This window comes from Eublepharis macularius, chromosome 12 (assembly GCF_028583425.1).
Source record: "Eublepharis macularius isolate TG4126 chromosome 12, MPM_Emac_v1.0, whole genome shotgun sequence".
Lineage (NCBI taxonomy): Eukaryota > Metazoa > Chordata > Lepidosauria > Squamata > Eublepharidae > Eublepharis > Eublepharis macularius.
Window position 1 is genome coordinate 77,929,297 of NC_072801.1, and position 23,459 is coordinate 77,952,755.

At 49.8% G+C, this 23,459-nt stretch overlaps 1 protein-coding gene and 4 non-coding genes across 5 annotated transcripts; 2 read left to right on the forward strand and 3 right to left on the reverse strand.

The window, feature by feature from the left end:
* Positions 1-8,203: 8,203 nt before the first annotated feature.
* Positions 8,204-8,285, reverse strand: TRNAS-CGA (transfer RNA serine (anticodon CGA)). The gene has a single exon. It is a non-coding gene; the product is annotated as a tRNA-Ser (tRNA).
* A 5,467-nt stretch (positions 8,286-13,752) lies between these two features.
* TRNAG-GCC (transfer RNA glycine (anticodon GCC)) lies at positions 13,753-13,823 on the reverse strand. Its single transcript has one exon. It is a non-coding gene; the product is annotated as a tRNA-Gly (tRNA).
* Positions 13,824-15,600: 1,777 nt separating this feature from the next.
* Positions 15,601-15,671, forward strand: TRNAG-GCC (transfer RNA glycine (anticodon GCC)). Its single transcript has one exon. It is a non-coding gene; the product is annotated as a tRNA-Gly (tRNA).
* A 487-nt stretch (positions 15,672-16,158) lies between these two features.
* Positions 16,159-16,229, reverse strand: TRNAG-GCC (transfer RNA glycine (anticodon GCC)). The gene has a single exon. It is a non-coding gene; the product is annotated as a tRNA-Gly (tRNA).
* Positions 16,230-18,665: 2,436 nt separating this feature from the next.
* Positions 18,666-23,063, forward strand: HES7 (hes family bHLH transcription factor 7). Its single transcript, XM_054992500.1, has 4 exons — positions 18,666-18,707; positions 20,370-20,465; positions 21,582-21,669; positions 22,663-23,063. Exons 1-4 carry the CDS (start codon positions 18,666-18,668, stop codon positions 23,061-23,063), a joined length of 627 nt encoding a protein of 208 aa, XP_054848475.1.
* The last annotated feature ends 396 nt before the right edge of the window (positions 23,064-23,459 follow it).

Below are 23,459 nucleotides of genomic sequence, written 5' to 3' on the forward strand. Positions count from 1 at the left end.
CGATCCTCCAAAGCAGCCATTTTCTCCAGGGGAACTGATCTCTGTCACCTGGAGATCAGTTGTCATTCCGGGAGATCTCCAGCCACCACCTGGAGGCTGGCAACCCTACTCAGGCCAGTGCTGTGGATGGCAGCAGATGGAGGTTTGGCCTCCTTAGCAGAGTTACTTTTGTTTCTGCCACGGGATCCTGTGCCTTTAACGCCGGCAGAGAAATCAGTAAGCACAGCTTTCCCATGGCATACGCATGGAGGGGTGTTCCATCTACCAGATTTCTGCCTTTGATGCAGTGGTGGAAGGAAATGCAGGTCCTACAGGGGCAGAAGCAGGGGCAACCCTCGCAGGGGGGCAGAGAAGCAAGAGCTCTATGTGAGCTCCTGGCAGTGATGTGGTTTTGTCTGGTGACAGCTAAACATTATGGGAAGTGTCCCTTGATGCTGCTCTAGTGCACCCCCGGGCAGGCAGGTGGCTTTGCCAAAGCAAAGAGAGGGCACCAGTGCAGACAGGCAGAGGTCGGGGGGGGGGGGGCTCTGTTCCATTCCTAGGCCTGCATGGAGAGCTGCATGTATTTATTTATTCACATTATTTATATTCTGCCTTTCTTACTAGGACTCAGAGTGGATTAGAGATCCAGAGGGGTTAGCCATGTTAGTCTGTAGTAGCAAAATAGAAAAGAGTCCAATACCACCTTTAAGACTAACCAACTTTACTGTAGCATAAGCTCTCCAGAACCACAGCTCTCTTTGTCAGATGCATCTATGGTTCTCAAAAGCTGACGATGCATCTGACAAAGAGAGCTGTGGTTCTCGAACACGTATGCTACAGTAAAGTTGGTTAAAGGTGCTACAGAGCAGATTAGAGTAAGTCAATACAATCAACAGGACTGAAACATCCAATTAAAAATGCAATAGTGTTTGTATAGTAGAAATTTGGAACCAAACAGGAATCTGAGAACAGAAATAAAGCAAAGCGTGCTTTTTATTTATTGATGTTATTTATAGTCTACCTTTCTCACTGAGACTCAAAGAAGATTACCCAATGTAAATCAATATGATCAACAGTTGGGCCATTCAATAATTAATACAATCGGGTATGGATTGCAGAAATTTGAAGAAAAAAAGCAGAAATCCTATACAGAGCTGAAAAAATGCTAAAACAAAACATAAGCAATTTAACATGGCATTTTAAACAATGTGGAAACTATCTACTAGGAGTATTCTTACAGCAACAGACAGTACAAAGTAGTATACTCTACAGTCCCTATCCCTTTATCAAAGCATATTTCTGAACCATTTCCTTTTAGCACAGGTGAAAAAGCCCTTTTGAATCATTTGGTTTTGCATATTTTGAGGAAAGCTAGGAGAGAGGGAGCTTTCCTGACCTCTTTGGTAGGAAGGTGGGGGCCACCACAGAGAACGCACGTGTATGGGGGGCTGTTGATTTTGCCCAACTGGAGACCGGTATCTGCGGAAGGCCCAGTGCAGATGAGTGAAGCTGCCCTGAAGGAACTTAGGAAGAAAGGTCTTGTAGAGGGGCCGGGGCCATGAAGGGTTTTGTATTTAATAGCTGAAACCTTGAATTGAGCCCAGTAACTGGTGGGTAGCCGATGGAGTGACTGCAGAATGGGAGTGATGTTCATGCTCCATCTAGCTCCTGAAAGTAAACAAATTTCTGAGTTAACTTTGAGGTGAGATGTATTGTCGAAGGCTTTCACGGCCGGAGAACGATGGTTGTTGGGGGTTTTCCGGGCTGTAAAGAGGTGAGACCTCTTTAGAGTGCATTAGAGTTGTCTAGTCTCAGTGTTACCATGGCGTGGATCCAGTTTGGCCATGTCACGGTAGGGGGTCATCTTCCAAGTTAGAGAAAGTTTCAAGGAGGTTTTTGCTGCTGTCTTTCATTTGCTTCTCTAGCAAAATTGCTGGATTCCCTCTTAACCAAGTCTTAACCAAATATAGCCCCTCTTAACCAAGTCTGTGAGGGTCAACTGAACACCGTGGAAAGTGGGGAGCACAATGTCCTTCAATATCTCCACCTCCCCAACCAGCATCACCTCCACCTTGTCTGGGTTCAGTTTCAATTTGTTTGCTTTCAGATACTTGACCACAGCTCTCAGGCATCCAGAGGAGTTAGCCATGTTAGTCTGCAGTAGTGAAAAAACAAAGAATCCAGTAGACCTTTAAGACTAACCAACTTAATTGTAGCATAAGCTTTCAAGAGCCACAGCTCTCTTCATCAGATGCATGAAGAGAGCTGTGGCTCTCGAAAGCTTATGCTACAATAAAGTTGGTTCGTCTTAAAGGTGCTACTGGACTCTTTACTATTTAGCTCTCAGGCAGTGACTCAAGACCTCCACTGCATCACCAGGGGCTTTGGATAGGAGATATAGAGCTGGTCATCATCATACACATATTAATGACATCCAATTCCATAGCGACAAATGATTTTTCCTAAGGGCTTTGCACAGAGGTCGAATATCATGGGGGATGAGATTGCGCCCTGAGGAACCCTGCAAGATAATTCCCACATTGAAGATATCTAATCGCCGACAGCAATCCTTTGGTTCTCGAAAGCTTATGCTACAATATGATGCATCTGATGAAGAGAGCTGCAGTTCTCGAAAGCTTATGCTACAATATGATGCATCTGACGAAGAGAGCTGTGGTTCTCGAAAGCTTATGCTACAATAAAGTTGGTTCGTCTTAAAGGTGCTACTGGACTCTTTAGTATTTTGCAACTACAGACTAACGTGGCTAATTCCTCTGGATGTATTAACATGATATGTTAAATGATACAAAAATTACATGCTAGCATCACCATCTTTCACACGCTTGAGCCACATGCCCTGGGGCTGGGGCACAGGATTGCTTAGGAGTGGAAACAGAGAAGTGGCCCAGTGGCCTCGTAAAAGCAAACCTGTTCTTGTACCTACTGAACTGCATGTTGCCGTCCCTCTCCTTCCTTCCTTCCTTCCTTCCTTCCTTCCTTCCTTCCTTCCTTCCTTCCTTCCTTCCTTCCTCCCTCCCTTCCTTCCTTCCTTCCTTCCTTCCTTCCTTCCTTCCTTCTACTGAGTTTCCCCATGTAAGTGCCTTGAGGGTAGGGAGCTGTCTTCCTATTGCTACTCTGTCCAGCGGCTTGCATATTAATTGCAATAGAGAGTGAAGTTAATTTGGGCAAAGCAATTTGCTCTTTCAGGACTCTTCCCTCCTCCTCCATGCTCCCAGTCTCTCCCCCATAATTGCTCCTTCCAGCTTCCCAGCAACATGTTGGGGCCTCAGGAGACAACAGGCATTTTATGGTCTTTTATTGGGGCCCAGGCTTAGCAGGAATGGCCAGCAGCTTGTGGGAACCTGGGACCAGAAGAGATTCTCACTGCCATAAAAGCAAGAGGTGTCAGAACTGACTGATAACCCATAAGGCAGAGGCAGAGCAAGGAGTCAAAAGCACACCCTGACATACAAAGACGAGAAATTTCCCACAAGGAAGAAGAGCAGCACTGACCCTGTTCCCCCTCCCCAACCTTTGAGGGTTGGACAAGAGTTTTACCAAATTGTGAACAGGGCTGAGAAGGAAGTTTTCTCTGCTCTTTCATATTACTAGAATCAGGGATCCCCCAAGGAAAACAGTGAGTGGGTCAGACAAAAGAAAGCATTTCTACACAGGACACAAAATTAACAGAGCGAATTCTCAGCTGCAAGACAAATCTGCTGTTCTTTAAAAGAACAGAACTCTTGAGGGAAGAGCCATTTGTCGATAGTTATAGACTGTGGCACTTGGTCTATCTCTGCTCATCTCCCCCCCCCACACACACACACTTTTCCCTCTCCCCACCAGTAATGTTTTATAAAAATGAAGTAAATGAGTTTCTTTCTTCCCATTGTACCTGAAGAAGTGAACTTTTCCTCACGGAAGTCCATACTGGAATAAAGGTTATTCATCTTTACAGTGCCACTGGATTTCTGTTTTGTTTTGCTACAATAGATTAACAGTGCAATGCTAAGAAGAGTTACTCCAGTCTAAGCCCGTTGAAATCAATGGGCTGAAGCTGAAGTATCTCTGCTTTGGATAACAGTAAAAATAGTAATAGTAAAAAGTCCAGTAGCACCTTGAAGACTAACTGACTTTATTGAGGCATAAGCTTTCGAGAACCACAGCTCTCTTCGTCAGTTGATTAGTCTTAAAGGTGCTACTGGACTTTTTACTATTTTGCAACTACAGACTACTATTTTGCAACTACAGAGGAACTAAATCCTCTGGATCTGCTTTGGATTGCACTGTAACATGACTATCCCACTGAAAGATACAGATAGACTCTCATAAGTGCAGTGTTGCCCACTCTAGCTCAACCTCTGTGTATTTCTAAAGGGAGCTGCCCTCCCAGAGATCAGTCTGTGTTAGACATATTTGTTCTTAATCCAACTTGGCCTGTCTGTTAACAGTTGGGAGCACATTACATCTTCTTAAAGGGTACTAGATCCAGAGGAGTTAGCCATGTTAGTCTGTAGTAGCATAATTGAAAAGAGTCCAGTAGCAGCTTTAAGACTAACCAACTTTACTGTAGCATAAGATATCGAGAATCACAGTTCACTTCGTCAGATGCATCTGACAAAGAGAACTGTGATTCACAGAAGCTTATGCTACAGTAAAGTTGGTTAGTCTTAAAGCTGCTACTGGACTCTTCGGTTTTAAAGTGTACTGATAACTCTTCAGATTGGACCCTGTTTTAAACTGGACTCTCTTTGTAACATCTCCTCCTCTTCCACCATCTTTCTGCTGTCTGTAGCTCTGAGTGTAAGCTGATCTCTCTTCCTAGCCATGGCTGTGGCATCTGGTCTGTCCTGCAGTTCTCTTGGCCCCCCTTGTCCATCAATTCACTTCTAGACAGACAGTTGCTTGGGCTTCTTAGTACCGCATGCCCTACCACCAGGTGTGTAAAGGAACTGGATATGGCCATTTATAATGATGAAAAGATTTAATAGCATTTGCTTTTTTCTTTATTATTTCATATTCTAAGGGCATGCAATCTGTGGTGTAAAAATCAGTTCCCTGGGTCAAATTAACTCCAGATTTCAACAATAACAAAAAGCTACTGGGAAATGGGGCAACCTACAGGAGGTTGGGGCAACAGTAGAGCCCCAGGTAAAGATGCATGGGTCAGGTGAGAAAATGCCTTGTATTTGGAAAACTGGAATATAAAAAGCAAGTTGCATGCTTTTGAGTGACAGAATTCTTTCAAGTGTTGGCTGATTCAAATGGGGGATACAGTAATGGGATTACCATCTTATTATCAGTTTGGCATGTAGAAATTGAGTGGTGGTAATCTTTTCCCCGTTACTGTCACTTCCATACTAGACAAAGATTCACCCAATAAGTTTGTATTACTCTGTGCTCAGAAGCACAGGAAAAGGGCCAGTTTAAAAAGAAAACTGAAAAACTTTTCGCTATAAAAACTGGACTTCACAAATACTTCTTAAGACGATAGTTTTAAAAAAATGAACGCCTTGGTTGATAAGATTTCTTCGGAATTCACCCAGGAAGCTGAATCCATTCTTTTATGAATTGTGTCTCTCCCCTTCAGCTGTGTCCAAATGCTGGCTAGCCTGTTCCTTGAGAATTGGGATTTCAGGCCTTGCCCAGGATTCAGCCCCCACAATCTTTGCCAATAACACCATCCTGGAAGCAGAGGGGGAACTGCCCTGCAAGACATTTGGCAATACACTGAACCTTCTACGTTCGGAGAAGGGGAGGTGACCATTTGGGGGGATTGTGAATTTCCCGGCAGCTGGGAGAATTTGATGGATGTGTGAAACAGGAGGGGGTGCAGAGGCCTGGCCCCTCTTCCCACCCCCCACCCCAAAAGTGAATGGCAAGTGCTGTTTGCTCCCCTTGGCTGAACAGGGCCAGGATAAAGGAGGCAGTGGGATGGAGTGTTTAATTTAGCACGAATTGGATAATCCGCTCCAAAGCTCAACATCCGCTGGAGACACTAAAGCAAGAATCCCACTCAAGGGATTTGCCTCTCCAAGTGTCCTAATCCACTTCACAACCGCCCCCCCCCCATTCAGTGGTGGGTTTAAATCTCCCTCCGTGATCTCTCAACCCTGTCCACTGGGAAACTGCTGGACTCCAGATGTGCTTTCAAAACTGGGGGGTGGGAGAGCAGATTGTCTTTTTTCCAGGATGGACCCAGAGCAGCATGCCAGAAATTCAGTGGGGAAGGCTTTTGGTGGCAAGGAAAGCTCCACCTGTCGAATGGCTGCCGGCCTCGCAGGTCCAAGTCTGCCAAGGTGGGCAAAAGCAGGTTGGGGGAGGGGGCATAAAAGCTTTTAATGTCTGTTTTGCTTTGAAGCCCGCCTGCCTGCCTTCGGGCCCGAGGATTGCTTTGAAATTCGCCAGATCCCCCCCCCCCCGTACCCAAGTCGCGTGGACGGCAGAAGGCGGAGAGGGAGGGGAGGGGGACAATTTGTAAACACGCCACAAGGGGCCAACAGTGCAGATCAAAGAGATGTTTTGCAATTCTGCATTGGGGGGGGGGGGCGGAGAAGATGGAGAGGCTGCATTTTCCCAAGGGAACAAAGCCCCCCGCCCCGCCTCGAACAGCTGGATTTGCAGGAGGGCGGGAGCCCTCCAGGCGCAGTTCGCGGTTCTCTCCCTCCAGGCGTGTCAATTTCAAAGGTCCCGCGCGAGGCTTGTGCGGAAGGAGGCACAAAGGAGCATGTGCAGAGTGCAGAGCCCGGCTGGGCAGGAAGATGCGCTGGGACCGATCCTTTGGTGGGCCTGAGCCCAGAGGGGGGTTCTGTCCCCGCACCATTTTCTCATTTTAGAAATTGTGTGACGGATTGATGGATTAAAAAAAAAGCACGCAGAGAAATGGGATCCGGGCACCCTCCCCTCTCCCCTGTGAGGCTTAGCCAGAATAAAAGGAAATTCCGAGGGAAGATGGTGCCTCTGAGCACGTGCAGAGTGCGTGTTTGTGGCCACTGGTTAGTGTTCCAGGTGGGGCTCGGTGGCAGAGGAAGGACCCTCAAGACCTTACTGGGCTCTAAGGTGCAACCCGAATCCTTCGGGATTACGACCGATCTCCAGACTGCAGGAATCAGTTCCCCTGGGGAAACGGCTGCTTTGGAGGGTGGGCTCTGGGGTATTGCCCCCCGCTGAGCTCCCCCCCCCCAAGCCCAGCTTCTCCCCCAAATTGCCAGGCATTTCCTGGCTTGGAGTTGGCAGCCCTGATCTCACAGAGCACACCTGAGAATTCGAGAGTCGGGCCTTGTTATTGTTGAGACTAATAAAGGGCATTCACACCTCTTCAGAGGGACGCAGGGCCCAAATATAGTAGAGAGACCAGTAGCATCTTTAAGATTAACCAACTTTATTATACCATAAGCTTTCGAGAACCACCGCTGTCTTCGTCAGATGGATCTGACGAAGAGAGCTGTGGTTCTTGAAAGCTGATGAAGCATCTGACAAAGAGAGCTGTGGTTCTTGAAAGCCGACGGTGCATCTGACGAAGAGAGCTGTGGTTCTCGAAAGCTTGCGCTACAATAAAGTTAATCTTAAAGGTGCTACTGGACTTTATACTATTTTACAACTACAGACTAACACGGCTAACTCCTCAGGGCCCAAATATCGCTCTCTTCCCCAGTCCCTAGAAGCAGATCTTCCTCCGAAGCTATCTGGATTTGTGTTTCTGTCGCTGTGTGTGTGTATTCTCCTCTCCAATTATTTGGAAAAGAGGGAACCGAGGGAGCGAGGATGCATTTTAACGGTATTATTATTATTATTATTATTATTATTATTATTATTATTATTATTATTGGGAAATTGCCGTCTGAAACAGCCTCCTGGTTGCTTGTTTCTTGGGGGAAATCAATCCTCTCCTAATTCATTTCATGCCCAGGCACGTGTCTTGCGCCAGAGTTGCCAGCGGAGTTGCCAGCGCTGCCTCTGCAAGCAAGAGGAAAGATTTGGAAATGAATGAAAGAGACAGCTGACAGCCTCAACAGCAAAACAAAGCAGCCGCCCTGCTGCCTTTCAAAAGCCAGCAACACACGTTGCAACCTGAGCTTGCCGGGGTTGGAGCTGTCCCTCTGGGATGGAAGCACGACCCAGTCGATCAACAGCTTCTCTTTGTGATGCTAAAATCCACTTGGCGGTGAGATTAAAACACACGCCGGCAGAGCTCCGCGCTAGAGGGAAAACATCGGTCTTACGCTGTGAGCAGGATTCGAACCTGCGCAGGGAAACCCTATTGGATTTCGAGTCCAACGCCTTAACCACTCGGCCATCACAGCTACCTTGTAAATACGTTTGAACATATATTTTTTGTGCTTTACTCAAGGGGGCCCCTGTGTTTGGGCTGCACCACCGCAGATTGCAAAGGGGAGCTAACGTGATGGACTGCTACACCAGTAAGCCCCACCCCTAGAAAAGTATCAACTCAGGGAGAGATCTAGGCTAGACCTTGACATCTAAATTCCCATGCGCAGGGAGGAGCATTCCATCATTTTAGCCTACCAGACCTCTAAAGTAGACCACCTGCCTGCGGAACATAAGAAGAGCCCTGCTGGATCTTATCAACAAGGCTTCTAGAAGGGCATCTGTTTCTAACAGTAGCCAGCCAGAGACCCCCAGGAAATACTCAAACTCCCAAAGACAAATGTGCTACCTCTGAAAAGCTCATACCCTGAACATCTTGTTGGTCTCTGAGATGCCACTAGTCTCAAATCCTGCCTCCCCCAGTTGTTGTATCCAGAGGTATACTTCCTCCGAACATGGAGGCTCCATTTTGCCAAAGCCATTCAACTACCAACTCAATAAGAGCCAGGCCTTGGCTGTTCATCTCTTCTCCCTCTCCCAAAGCTTTCTGGATTTACATTATTTGAGTCCACTTTGAACTACAATACACAAAAATTCTTATGACATAACATATAAATAAAAGAGGTATATAAAGAACAGCACATATCTTTGAGATGGAATTATGCACAGCATACTAAATTATATCAAGAGACAATGCTCTCAAAGGAGTTAAGCATTTTCAAATTGTCTACACAGCTTTGCATATTAATAACTAAATAGCAGAGTCCAGTAGCACCTTTAAAACTAACCAACTTTATTGTAGCAAGAGCCCCAGCTCTCTTTGTCAGATGCATCTGATGAAGGGAGCTGTGGCTCTCGAAAGCTTATGCTACAATAAAGTTGGTTGGTCTTAAAAGTGCTACTGGACTCTACTATTTTGCTACTGCAGACTAACACAGCTAATTCCTCTGGACATATTAATAACTGGAACCTATCTAGAAACCCTTGCCATCTAATCCTAGATATATGTTCAGGGAGGTGATTTTTTAAAATTAAATTTCTTAGTGTTGATAGAATGGCACTCTGTATATGTTCAGGGGCACTGTTCAATATTTGCCATAAACTAGAAAGCTTAAAAAAAAATTAATCCAACATGATGAATATAAAATGCATATTGGAAACTGGTCACCTCCCATTAGACCTACCCAGTGTTTTTTTGGTTTTAAAAAGGGTCCTGGTATTCATATGTAAGGTTGCACCAATTTCCACCAATTCCCCCCTCAGTATCAGAGAAAGCCCCCACCAAGATGCTAGTATTCAGTACAGTGAGTACCACCACACAAAAGCCCTGCATCTGTCCAGTCTCCATTTGCATAAGAAGTTACTGGAATGGATACTTTAACATTTTATAGCAGCAGAAAAGAGCAAGAGTCCAGCAGCACCCATAAGACTAACAAAATTTGGGGTAGGACATGAGGTTTCGTGAGTCACAGGCCACTTCTTCAGATAAACGATGTTGGTCATATAGGTGCTACGGGACTTTTGTTCTTTTCTACTGCTACAGACTAACACATCTTAACATTTTATGAGTGTGAGTTACTACAGTTGTCATTCTTCAAGATCTGACTCCATTTTGGGGGCCCTAACTCCTTAAAAGTGTTTGGACAGAAAGGCAACTGTGCCGTGATGACCGAGAATGGCTCTGGACATCTCCTGTGCATCTCTGGCCAAATGCACAATTGACAGGGCTTTCAACCCAGGCAGTGAAACTGAAAAGCAGATGTGGCAACAGCCAGTGCATGTCTTTTGTAAAGTGTGGCAATGGGTGCTTCCTCCTCTAGTAGATTGGGGGGGGGACTCTTGAGGGGGAGGCTTGTTCAAAGTGGGAACCTCAGAGGCCTTGCTTCCGTTTAGCAACAAAGGCCACAGATGAGGAGATCAGCCAAGGGTGGCGAGTCATGGACTCTGAAGATTAGTGCCTGGCTTCCACCCCCCACCGCGACACCCGGAGAGGGGTCTTCTTGAGGCTGCCCCATCACTTTAATTAAACTCCCCTCCCAGTGGTCCTTTAGTAGAGGGCAGGCTTCACTGCCAGTACCTAGGAGCTTCAGGAGTCTGGGCTGGAGGCCAGAAGTGAGCGTTTTTTGTTCAAGGCCCTGGCAATATTGGGGGCGGGGAGACCTTTCCATGGGGTCTTTGTCCTGGGCAATTGTGTCTCCCTGAGATGTGGCCTGCCCTCCCCACATCCTCTGTGTTCTTATTAACCACGCATAGCTGCCCCCCCCAATCCATCTCTGCCTCCTCAGCCCTGTCTCACTTGGACACCCCCGAAAACCCACATTTCTCTTTCCTCCCTGCAATGCAAGATTCACACTAAAGGGTGGCCTTAGATGTTTTTGCACCTGATGCCAAAAATGGCAAACACTAAACAGAGGTTCCTCTTTGGAATGTCACCTGGATAGTGGAGGCAGACAAAATGTACCCTCTCTAGATGCCCTAATATTTGTTCATAGATCCAGAGGAGTTAGCTGTGTTAGTCTGTAGTAGCAAAATCAAAAAGAGTCCAGTAGCACCTTTAAGACTAACCAACTTTATTGTAGCATAAGCTTTCGAGAATCACAGTTCTCTTTGTCAGATGCATATTTAATATTTAATATTTGTTATTTACCAGGTTTGTTTGTTTGTTTGATATTTAGCCTGTCCTTCCCAGAAGCAGAATCAGGATGGGTGGCAACATAATTAAAATAATACATTATTATTATTAATTATTATATATGTCATTTATAGTCCGCCTTTCTCACTGAGACTCAAGGCAGATTACACAGTGTGAGATTAGCACAGTCAATTTCAAGGATATTTTACAGATTTACAAAGACATTTCAAGAGACAAAGCTCACATTCTGTGATTTGGATGTTCTGCCTTTGTTGATAAGCCCCAAGATTGCATTTGCCTTTTTTGCCGCTGCATCACACTGAGTGTTCATATTTAGCTTCCCATCCACCCGCTTTGACTCTTGACAGGCTCCTACCCTGGAAATCTGGTTGGTCTTTAAGGTGCTACTGTACCTGAATCGTGTTCTTCTACTACAGACCAACATGGCTATCCACCTGAAAATACCCAGTGACAGAACATCTAGTAAAATTCTTCCCATCCCCCCAATAGCATCTTCACCCATTTCCCTCCAGCACAATCAAGCCATATCAGAAGAGTTACACCAATTGCAATTATTAGGGTGGGGTGGGAGATGCCCTGGAACTTGCTGCCCCCCAGGCTGGCCTGGAGGAGCCCCAGCCCAGCCAGGGCGTCCCACAGCAAGGGGGCTTTCTTCCACCTGTCCTCCAGCACTTCTGCAAAGTCTGGGGGAGGGGGCGGCTCATAGCGCCCTCTAGCAGACCTTGCGCACACTGCAGGCCCCCCAAGGCCCGGATTGCGGAGCTTGGCAGACAGCTGGGTGCGTTTAGGCACTCATTATGAGCTGTAGAGGAGTTAGCCGTGTTAGTCTGTGGTAGCAAAACCAAAAAGAGTCCAGTAGCACCTTTAAGACTAACCAACTTTATTGTAGCATAAGCTTTCGAGAACCACAGCTCTCTTCGTCAGATGCCTGATACAGATACTGGCCAAATACATTTGTATTTGTATAAGCCTTCAAGAATCACAGTTCTCTTCTTCAGATCTGAAGAAGAGAACTGTCATTCTCGAAGGCTTATGCTACAGTAAAGTTGGTTAGTCTTAAAGGTGCTACTGGACTATTATGAGCTGTGAAACCTTCCCAAAGGCTGGATCTTTTTCCCACGGGATGGGAGGAGTCCACGGGCGGGGGTGCCAAATGTTCAGGAGCCCCTTCCTGCACCATCACTGCCTGGCCTTGTAAGCCTAACCCTATACCCTCCCCCCCCCCAATAAGGATGGGTCCAAATGCCCTCCCTCGCCCACCTGGAATTCTTGCAAGGGGGCTTTGGATAGCGCAGGTTTGTGGCAACAGATGCTTTGATCCTGTCCTGCAAATGGGATTTTTTAAAGCGGTTGAGCTCCCCTGGAGCCGACGACAGGCGCTTCATCTCAGCTGCCACGCGGCAGGGTACAGGACCCAAGGCAAATTCACCACCCACTTCCCTTTTCCCAATTTTTTGCAGTGTGGGCGGTAGAAGAGCAAGAGTCGAGTCCGATTGCACCTTATGTGGCCTCTCAGGTGCAACTGGACTCGAATCTCGCTCTTCGATTTTTTTGCATATAATTTAGCATCAAGGCAAAAATCTCCCAGCGTAAGAAACCCGAGTGTTTTTTTTTTAAATGCTATTTCCAGAACTCTTTAAAAGCCGTAGAAAAGAGCAAGAGTCCAGTAGCACCTATAAGACTAACAACATTTCAGTTAGGGTATGAGCTTTCGTGATCCACAGCTCACTTCCTCAGATACCCACTTCTGAAGTAGTGAGCTGTGGGTCTCAAAAGCGCATACCTTACCACAAATGCGGTTGGTCTTATAGGCTCTACTGGACTCTTGCTCTTTTCTGCTGCTACAGACAGACTAACGCGGCTTCCCATCTTGTTCTTTAATGAGAACGTGCATACAAGCAAGAATAGCATCCAATGCCTCCCCCCAGCTTTTAGCCCTGAGCAGGAATCGAACCAGAATTTTAGAGTATAACAGGCAAGAATTCTATCATTGAACCACCGAAGCTTTAAAAAACATCTGGAACACTTTGCTCAGATACCACACTTACAGGGCAATTCTAAGCAGAATTGGTCCAGTCTAAGCCCATTGTAAGCAGTGGGCATAGATTGGAGTAACTCTGTTTAGGACTGCACTGTTAGAGAGAACAGGAAGAGGCAGAAATGGAGTGAGCCGTCGCTGTCCTCTTTCCTCTTGGCTGCAAGGGCGCGCCCAAGAAGGGCACAGGCGACGGGGTGGGGAGATCGTAGGGGGCTCGGCTTTTGACAAATGTTGCCCCCCTGGCTGTGAGATTCCTGCCCGCGACCGCCCTGCTTCTGCAGCCTCCGCCCCCGCCGCGGGGGTCTCCGGCAGGTGCCCAAGCGCGAAGGCTCGTGGGCTGCTGGTTCGGCAACAGATGCCGGTAACACCTCCCGGGAGGTGCCAACCTGGCACGTCGGGGGCGGATCAAAGGGCAGGCGAGGCGCGGGAGGCAATTGACGCCTGGGCGTGTGGAAGGCTTTCCCAGGGTTGTAAACTGGAGGAGGAGGCGGCTGGAGGGACCCCCCGTGGGGGGAACAGAAGGCAGCGCCGAGGGGAGGGGCGCTTAGACGGAAGACTAACAGCAGGAGCAGACAGCCACGTCCCCCCAACCAAGCCCTGCTCCCTCCCCAGCTCCCCAAATCAGACCCCTGACTTCATTTCCAGGCGATGTCAAAGGGGAATCATCGAGCCCCCAGCCCAAATTACTAGATCAGCAAAAGATCAGGACTGCCCCCTGTTAATTTCTCTTTAAAGCTATCAAAACAGATGTTGCATTGGCCGGGAATCGAACCCGGGCCTCCCGCGTGGCAGGCGAGAATTCTACCACTGAACCACCAATGCAGCTGTTTTAGTTATTTCTAAATACTTTTATATTTTCACATCTTCTACAGCTGTGTGCTTCTCTAATGTGAGTGCATTTCTAGGAAAGAAGGCCATCTTCTAACTCAATGTGTTTGGGACTTACTGAGCGAAAACTGCGGGGCTCTTACTGATCTAAAAGTAACCCCCCCCCCAGCTCCATTCCTGGGACGGCAGGAGATGTTCAGAATAAGGATGGAAAGACTCTCTGCACTATCTCAGAAACACTATCTTCCAGAGCTTCACTAGGACCTTTATTTTCGAAGTTGTAGATGCACCGGGTCTAGTAACACCTTAAGGACCAACTAGATTTTCAGGGTATGAGCTTTCCAGTTTCAGAGCTTCTTTGGTCAAATAAAACTTCGGCTCTCGAAAGGTCATACCTTGGAAATGTAGTTGGTCTTTAACTGATTGATTCGATTTTTAGCCCCGCCCTCCCAGCAAGCAAGGTCAGGGTGGGTTACAATCATAAATGAGGCACAATAGATAAAACCAATAAAATAGCACCTCTGTGCAAACATGAATGTCAGCATTCCAGATGGGGCACCCTTCCCCCTTTAAGACGCTGCTAGACCCGAATCTTGCTCTTCTCCTACAGTCCCTAACCCTAACCCTACAACAGTAAAGGGCAAGGGACTATAGACTTTTCTACCATGTACCACGTTGCTGTAAGTATGATTCTACTGAATACTTCCTACCTTGTCTCATATCTCAGGCTTAGAGTTGCTTATGCTCTGCTCCAGCATTTCTTCAACTCTATTGGATTTCAGCTGGTTTTAAACCTTTGCAAATTTGCATTTATGTGCCCTATTACATTGTTTGTTGAACTGTCTTTGGAAGGGACTCATCCGTTTTCCTATTGGCTTCTTGCTAATACTATGGAAATAGCATTGTTTATGGAAATATCCTGGATACGGACTGGACCAATCTCACACGATGTAATCAGCCTTGAGACTCGGTGAAAGAGGAGGACTATAAATGATATAAATAAAAAAAACGTAACGGAAATGAAATGTCAGGCAGCCAGATTCCAGGTGGCCTTCCTGGGAACCAGCATCCCGCCACTCGAGCCAATGCAGCGGCATCCCGACACCTCTTCATTGCCCCCTCATTTGCTGCAAAAGACTTTCAGACAGCCCCCTCCCCCCCCATCCTTTAAAAAAGAGCCCTGGGAAAACCTTCCACACGCCGAGGCGTCAATTGCCTCTCTCGCCTGCCCTTTGATCCTCCCTCCAATTTGCCAAGTTAGCACCTCGGGAGGGGGGAGGTGTCAGCAGCATCTTTTGCCCACGAGCCTTCGCGCCCTGGCGCGCCTGCCACCGCCGCCCGCAGAGCCGCAGCCGGGGGAGAGGGGTGGGCGGGCAGCCAGAGCTCTGTCCCGGAATGGAGCCCCCCACTCCCTCCCCGCCACCTGGGCACCGGCCCTCTCCAGCCCGGAACTGCAGCGAGGGGAAATGTGGCCTGCCCGAGTTCTGGCTTCACATCAGCGGGCGAAATGCTGGCCTTTCCAGGAGAGTTGGCAAGGAAGAGCTGAGCCTTCCTGCGCTGCAAGCCGCGTGTATAATAATTCGGAATTTGCAAAAGCTCTTTTGAATGTTTTTCCTTAAACATACAGTATGCAATTTTTCCTTTCTTTTTTCTTTTTAACATAAGCGCCTTTGAAGAACTGCAAAACTCTGCAGGGGATGGGGAAAGAATCCTTAAAGGCATCAGCTTGCCTGTTTCATCAATGGACAGCCAGCCAGATGTGCTCAGAGGAGCATTGGTGGTTCAGTGGTAGAATTCTCGCCTGCCACGCGGGAGGCCCGGGTTCGATTCCCGGCCAATGCAACTGACCTTTTGGCTTATTGATCCATAATTTAAGAACGTATGTCCCCAAAACAAAAATAGCCAGGTAGTATGTTTTAATACGTTTTATTAAGACCAACCCAAAAAAGCACAGCACCATGTTTAAGTGGATAATCCTTTTGGTCTGCAGAGGAACAGGGCACCACAGCAGAATGTACAGGCTTTTCAGGTTGTCCAGAACTCTTCCTCAGATTGGGTGGTCAAAGACCAACTAGATTTCCAAGATATGCGCTTTCGAGAGTCGGAATGCAAGGGAGCGTTCCCTCTTGAAAGCTCACACCTTGAAAATCCAGTTGGTCTATTGGACCCGAATCTTGCTCTTAGACTGCAGACTAACACAGCTACCCCCACACTGCAAGTATCTTCATGGAATAATAATGTTATTGTTTTAAAACGTCTTGATTGTAATGATGCAAATTGCAAAGTTCTTGTACTGCTTAAAAGTGAACAAAAGCAAAAATAAACCGGTTGCATTGGCCGGGAATCGAACCCGGGCCTCCCGCGTGGCAGGCGAGAATTCTACCACTGAACCACCAATGCGCTCCTTAGAACAACTGTCTGCCTATCTCCAATATAAAGTGTGGGCCCATGTCCTCTGTTGACCTTCAATCTAAATTTCATTCACAAAACGCCTTTGCCCTTCATTTCTCAGTTGGGATTTCTCTTCTGCAAACATTGCTGGGGAGAGAAGCCGAGTTTCTTTTTCAAAAAATCCATTGAAATCATGGAGCTCACACTTCCCTTCGCTTGCAAATTTTAAACAGGCGAAAAAGGAAGTTTGCTCCCAAGTCAAGGCATCGGAACCGAACCTCTCATACAGTGGCAGGGAGCTCTGGAAAGCTCATCCCCTGGAAATCTAGTGTGTCTTTAAGGTGCTACTGGACCGAATCTTGCTGTTCTACTACAGACCAACATCATTACCCACCAGAAGCAGTTTTCACCCGGGGCGCCTTTGCACTGCGCAAGAAGCTCCAATTTCCGGCAGAGCCCTTCCAGATGGGACTTCGCAAGCTAATATATAACAGAACCCAAATGGCCGCTTTAACCAGGAGGTGATAACGCTTCGCTCCTCCGACTGGCCTGGCCGCCATAAACCGCGACGCAGCCCCGGGGGGAAGAGCGCACCAAAGGCCAGCCGCCCCCCTCCCATTGCGTCAGCGATGAGCCATTCCCCCGCACGAGGCTTCGCTTTTCTTTCCAGCTTCCCCCAGCCTGCCAGCGCCTTTACGATCGGCCTCGGTGCCGCCCTGGCTGCAAACCCCCACCCCAGTCCCCCACTTCCTTCCCCAAGGACAGCAGCCGTTTCCGCGCCTTCCTTCGCTCGACCATTAAAACACACAGGCGCGCAATGGGAAGAGTCATGGCCTACCTCACCGGGCTGTTGTGAAGGGGGGAGGAATCTAAAGCGCAGACCTGCTGAGACAGGACAGGCCCGCTGGGCGTTTGCCTGCTCCCTCCAAACAACAGTGGGGAGGGCTTCCTTTTGGTTGCGGTTCCCCCCCCTCCATTTCCTCCCCAGTGGTTTGTCCAAGCTCCGGGGGGGGGGGGCTTTTTCTCTCCCCTTTTGCTCCATTTTTCCTGGCCTGTAGGCACTTTCCGAGCCAACCCAATTTGGTCAAGGTTTATGTATTTAATTTGTACCCCGCTTTTCTCCCCAGAGCAACTTGCATCTTTGCCCTCTCCTCCAATTTATCCTCATCGCAACCCTGTGCTGTAGATCAAAATACCCCACAATAAATTCTGTTAGTTATGGCGCCACCGGTCTCTTGCTGTTTTCTACTGTGCGGTAGGTCAGGCTGAGATCCGAGACTGCGCCGAAGTCCCCCAGCCAGCTGCCGCGGCAGTCAGGATTTCCACCTGGGTCTCCAAGTCCTAGTCCCGCACTCTAACCACTCCATCACACTGCCTCTCTTTCTGCACAACGTGCTTATTGCGTCCTAGGAGAGGCGCCAGGGCTTCGGGAACCCCCTCTTCCTAGTCCCAGATACGTTGTGAGGGTTGCTCAGTGAGAAGGGGGAAAGCACTCTGTGCATGCTCTAAGGCAAATTCTGCGCCGCTGTCGCCGTTTGTTTCTGTGCGCCCAAACCCGTTCGCTGCGGAGCTATGGCTGGGATTTGCGGCGCGATCCTAACAAGAGTCACTCCAGTCTAAGCCCATTGATTTTTTCCCCCAGGCGACTGGCGTAACTCTTCTTAGGACTGCACAGCAAGCGCGGCCATTTCTCCGGGTTTTCTGGCAGCGTTCCCTGGCTTTTAACAGATCCACGACAGGAAGAAAACCAGAAGGCAAACCTTTTCCCCTGCCTGGAGAAATGCGATGATAGGGAAAGCTTTACCTCCTAATATATTTTTTAAAAACGTGCCATTGAAAAGTCCCCCCCCCCCCCACACACACAAAGATCCTCTTGTTCGTTTGTGGTCCGCCTTTCTCACTGAGCCCCAAGGCGGATTGCACGCAACAAGTGATAATCCAATATGCGCGCTGGGCTCGTGCGACTCCTGAAGCTCGCGGCCCAGGAAACGTTTGATCTTTCCTTGCTCTGGCAAGATCAAAGGCTCGTCTTGGAAATCTGGCGCGACGTTGCAAAGCGCAGCTCCCACCCGCTTTTCAGCGTCGCTGGGAAAGGCATCTTTGGAGGGAACTGCTTTGGAAGCTCTCGGGTCTCTTTGGCTCGTTTGCAGCCCCTCATCGCCGCCAAAGCCAGCGAATCCCCCCAGCCCCAATTGGGAACGTCGAGCGCGCGCGCGCCGGGCCGCGTCCTTCCCCTGCACGGAGTTGTGCGCCGGGTTTGCTCTTCGCACCTCTGGCGGGGCGGGGGGGGGGCAGCAGATGCCAGGCGGAGGGTCCGCGGGGGGTGGGGGTGGGTGAGCCGGAAGGGCCCTGTGAGCAGAAGGCGGGGGCAGGGGGGCGGCTCCTTCGGCCCTCCTCCAGGGGGAAAGGAAGGCAGCGAGGCGGGAGCGCCGGGCTTCAGAGGCGATGGTGACCACGGAGAGCGCGGAGCCTGGAGGGGTGAGAAAGGTAGATGCACGCCCGGGGGGGAGCGCAGCACGCTCGCCACTGGAGAGGGGCTCGGGAGACAGAGAGGGGAGAGGCGGGTGGACGGGCCGGGGCCCGAGGGAGGTGCAGGGGCTTCTCCTGGGGCTGCCTGCGGGGCGAGCATCTTCTGCGCCGTGCAAAAGAAAGCAACGATCCTCTTCAAAAGCAGCAGCTTGCATTTCTTGATTGCATTCCTTGCAACAGGGCAAGGTTGCTTGAGGATTGCAAGGAGGGCTTGCATAAGCTTGCGAGCTCTCGCCTTGCGAGAAACGCGGGTAGTCTTGAAGGGGCCCCCCGACCCGCTTTCTTTTGCAAGCACCGACTGACCCGGCTGCCCCTTTGCAATGCATGTCACGTGCCGTGCAAGCCCCCTCTGCGCGGCCCTTTCCCGTGGCCGGAGGAGAGGCGAGCGCCGCTGCGGAGTTCCCCAGCGGGGCAAAATGCACGACAGGCACGCAAGGCTCAGGGAAGGATCCCGGGGCGAGCAAGAGAGAGAGCCTGGAGGGTCGGGAGAGCTTTGGCTGTGGATCCCTCTCCGGATCTCTCTCCAGAGTCCCGGCCAAGCAGACCCTTGCAGAGGCAACTTGGGTGGACCGGGCGGGGGGCGGGCTGCAGGGAAGTTCGGCTCGCAGGATTCCAGCAATTCCGCAATAACAATGTTTTGTTTTCTTTTGATCAGGGGACATAATGGCACACACACTGTCACACGCGGGAGAGGGAAGGTTCGCCAGGATGAACCGGGGCGCTGGTCAAAGCCCAGAGCTGGGGAGGTTTGGGTGGGAGGGGGTGCAACTGGAGGGGGGCAGATGGGTCCAGGGCAGCAAGCGAGGCTCCGGCTTCAGGCAGATCTAAGCCCCAGCGCCTCCCAGTTTGCAATTTCCCCAAGGGGGAGGCGCGTCAGGGGCGTTGGCGCAGCCTCCCCCCAGAATAGGGGGAGAATGGGAGAAGGCGGGTCCCTAATATTTGAGATAGGGAAGACCACGGGGGTGGGGCGGGTAATAGGGCAAGGTGTGCTTCTTCTAGATACAATGGGGGGGGGGGGTGAAGTAGATATTCCAGATGGGTGTATCGCTGCCCTTTCAGATGAAAAGTGATGGGTCTGAATTTCTTTTGAAGTTGCCAGGCCATCTAAGCTTCAGCCCCACCCTCATTCCTGATTTGTTTGCTGGAGGGGGGGGGCTGATTTGGTTGCTCTTTCACTTTTCCATAGGGTTGAAAGGCAAGGACCTGCTTTTGGAAAAGAGGGCCTGGAGCTCAGCCTCAGTGAGCAGGAGTGGCTGTCAAGTTTAGCCCCATTAGTCAGGTTGAGTGAATGAATTGCTGAAAGAGGTTCTGCCGAATGCTGGGTCTGTTGCTGAGCTTTGGCTAAAGACTATTTGGACAAAATAAAAGAATAGATCAAGATGTATAGTCTTGTCTGTAGCAGTAGAAAAGAGCAAGAGTCCAGTAGCACCTCTCAGACTAACAGCATTTGTGGTAGGGTAGGAGCTTTCCTGAGCCAGGGCTCACTTCTTCAGATAAAAGGAGTACCAGTTTTCAAAGGGCAGAGGCCATTTCCCTGGTCTGTGAGGTAGTGCATGATTCTGCATGCCAGTGTAGCCCCCCCCATGCAGGGGTCAACCCCCCCATTGTTTCTCTGTTCAGATGTTGAAGCCCCTGGTTGAGAAACGCCGGAGGGACCGCATCAATAGGAGCCTGGAAGAACTTCGCCTGCTCCTCCTACAGAGAACCCACTGCCAGGTCAGTGAGGGGTGCCCCCTGCAGCTTCCCTCTTCCTCCCCGCCCCCTGCCAGCCCCAAAGATAGGCCCACATAACAGCCATGTATGTGAGCCTCGCCCTTACTTTCTGGAGGCTGTAGAGTTGATTTGACCCCCACCCCTTTAACGGTCCTTGAAGAGCGTTGTGCCTTTATTTCTTTGATGGCCAGCAGGTGGCAGTATTGGTCCACTTGAGCTTACCTTCGGACTCAGGTGCTGTTCTGTAAAAGGCAGAGAAAGGGGTGGGTCTGGGCCTGGGCCTCTGATCCGGTATTCTCCGTGCTTACACCAGCCCTGCTCCACCACCAGCAGACTTTCCAGAGGTGCTGGGGGGACAGGCCCTCTCCAGTCATCTGGTGCCTCCCACTGTCTGGTGGAAAATTTGAGATCGGTGGCAGTAGATGCAGGCGCAGGGACCAGTGTTCAAATGGTAGAGCCAATTCTGGCAGGAAGTGAGAAGGCTGCCTGCTTCTCCAGCTCCCCCCCCCGCCGCAATTTCGCTTGTCTCATGGGGAATAACATGTTTATGGGGATCAGGTAATCCTACAGTGTGCAAGTTCTCAAGTTCTGCAGAACTCGTGCTTTAAATGGAGGTAAAGGGGAGGCATATGGAAATTCTTTTGCCCCAACTGCATAATGCTTTCATTTGTAAACACAGCGGCTGCTGGGAGCACGGGCTTACCATCTTTCTGTGAGTCCTGGTTTCTAATCTCAGATACGTGGGGACTCTGATTTGGTGGCAAAGAGGAGGTTCTGCCCGAGCACATGCTGAGGTTTGGCTGGGCCAGTTCATGTAATGGTACTCTTTGAACCAGCTGTATGTGTTCCTCAGTTTATCTTTGCACCTTTCTACCAAAGCGCCAAAGGTCTAGCATTCTATGGCTGAACAGATGCCCCGAAAGGCCCATAGCAGGGCACAGAGGCCAAAGCACCCCGTTGTTCCCCCACTCCCACCCCCAGCAATTGGCAGTCAGAAAAACATGGCCTCTGAACGTGGAGGTTCTTTATCACTGTCAGGTCTGATCATGCGCATGCGTCCCTGTCGCTTCCTGGCAACATTTCCTCTTCAGCCACCCTCTCGGACCTCTTTCTTTACAGACTTTGAAGAACCCTAAAGTGGAGAAAGCGGAGATCCTGGAGATCGCTGTAGGATATCTGCGAGAGATGCACTCTGCTAAACCCCAGGGTACAGCTGACCTGCGTGGCGAGGGCAGGGAGGGAACAGGTGTGGAAGTCAGGCCCTGGGCCGGCCGGGTGGTGAGTCCAGGTGAATCTTGGCTGCAAAGTAAATAACAGGGAGGGAATTAAAAATGTATTCTGCTGCTTTTGTACCTCAGTCCTCAATGGGTGGAAGGGGAAAGGTGAGCCGGGAGACGGATTTTCGGGTTTCTTCATAAACCACACGATGACCACAAGCCCAAGGGGTTTGGCAGGGCTTCCTCCAGGTTATGTGCCAAAGCCCGAAAAGGCTGTGTTTATACTTGGTAGCTTCTCTGTAGCCAGCACCCAAAGGTCCCATCTGCACAGGAGGCCCAAAACACGCCCATTGCTTGATGACTGATAGCTGAACACGTGAACTGCCACCACTGAGAGCTAAGCTACAAGAGACGAATTACACAAGGGTCCTCACGTGTGAAGGGAGTCGCAGTGTTAGCCGGGAAGCTGAGTTTTAAAAGAGATCGGAAGGCTTTGTCCATTTCCTCTCTCTGCAGAGCCAGAAGAGATCACTCCTCAGAGGGTTTGCTGATTTCCTCTTTGCCTCCCAAAGGCTCTGTCAGGTTCACCTCCTAGGAGGTGAAGAGGAAATTAGCAAACCCTCTGCAGAGCCATCTGCGCTGGCTCTGCAGAGAGGGGAAATTGACAGAGCCTTCCCGACCTCTTAAAACTCAGCTTCCCGGCTAACATTGCGACTCCCTTCATGTGAGCGTCCTCGTATAATTCGTCTCTTGCAGTTTGGCTCTGAAAGATTCTTCGGCTCAAGCTGATGCGGGGCTGTGCATGCTTAAAGCCAGTTTGCAGCGGGTCTTCCACTCCTGTGAGCGCCAGGGTCTTTATCCGTTTTAAAAAACGTCCTCCTAATGGCTCGTTCAGGAGTGGACCTCTAGAAGTGGACAGCTGTGGGTCCCGCAACGTCTGCGTTTCCCACTCTCTTCCCTGCTCTCAAATGTCGCTTTTTCAGGTGCTGACCTCCCAGAAGATGGCACCTTGCAAACCTGCTACATGATGGGATTTCGGGAATGTCTTCTAGGCCTGGCGGCTTTCATTCAGCAAGCCCACCCTTCTGTCCAGAGCCACCTGCTCGATACCTTGCACCTCTACCTTGCTTCCAAGCCAGAACCCCGCAGCCACGACTGGAATTGTGGGCCCCCGTCTCCTAGTTCTTCCTTGGGGGAAACGCCTCCAAGGACCCCGGAGGGCTTCTGCTCGCCTCTGAAGCAGATCAACGAACCCTTACGGAGCCCGGACCCACCTTGCTCCAGCGGGGGACAGCTTGGGAGCCAGCAGAGACACACCCACCAGGGTGCCGCCTCCCCCAAAAGGCTGCCCCCGCCACAGGCTTTCTGGCGACCTTGGCCCTAGGCGACCCAGGAGCATAAACACTCCCCCCCCCCCGAGACCAAACTGGGGGCCTTTTGTACATAAATTATAGAACCTGTACGTCTGGGAGAGCTGAGATTGCAGCAGGTGTCTTTGAAATGTACGAAGTTTAGACATCTAGCACTCTCCCCTCTGAGAAAAGTAGGTGATTCCTTAGCAAGCTAGTAGCTTGGAGCAAAGGGGATTCTTTTTTCCAAAGCTGCAACAGGCCTGAAACAAAACGAGTGCTTCGAAACTGGAGTTTGGGACTCCCAGGTAAGTAATGAGTTGACTGTTGGCGGTTGTTTTCCTGGACAAGACACCTATGCCTTTTAAGAGCTGCACAGCGGGTAGAAATCCAGAGAGTGCAGCTTTTCCTAGAGGCACTGATCAGCAGTG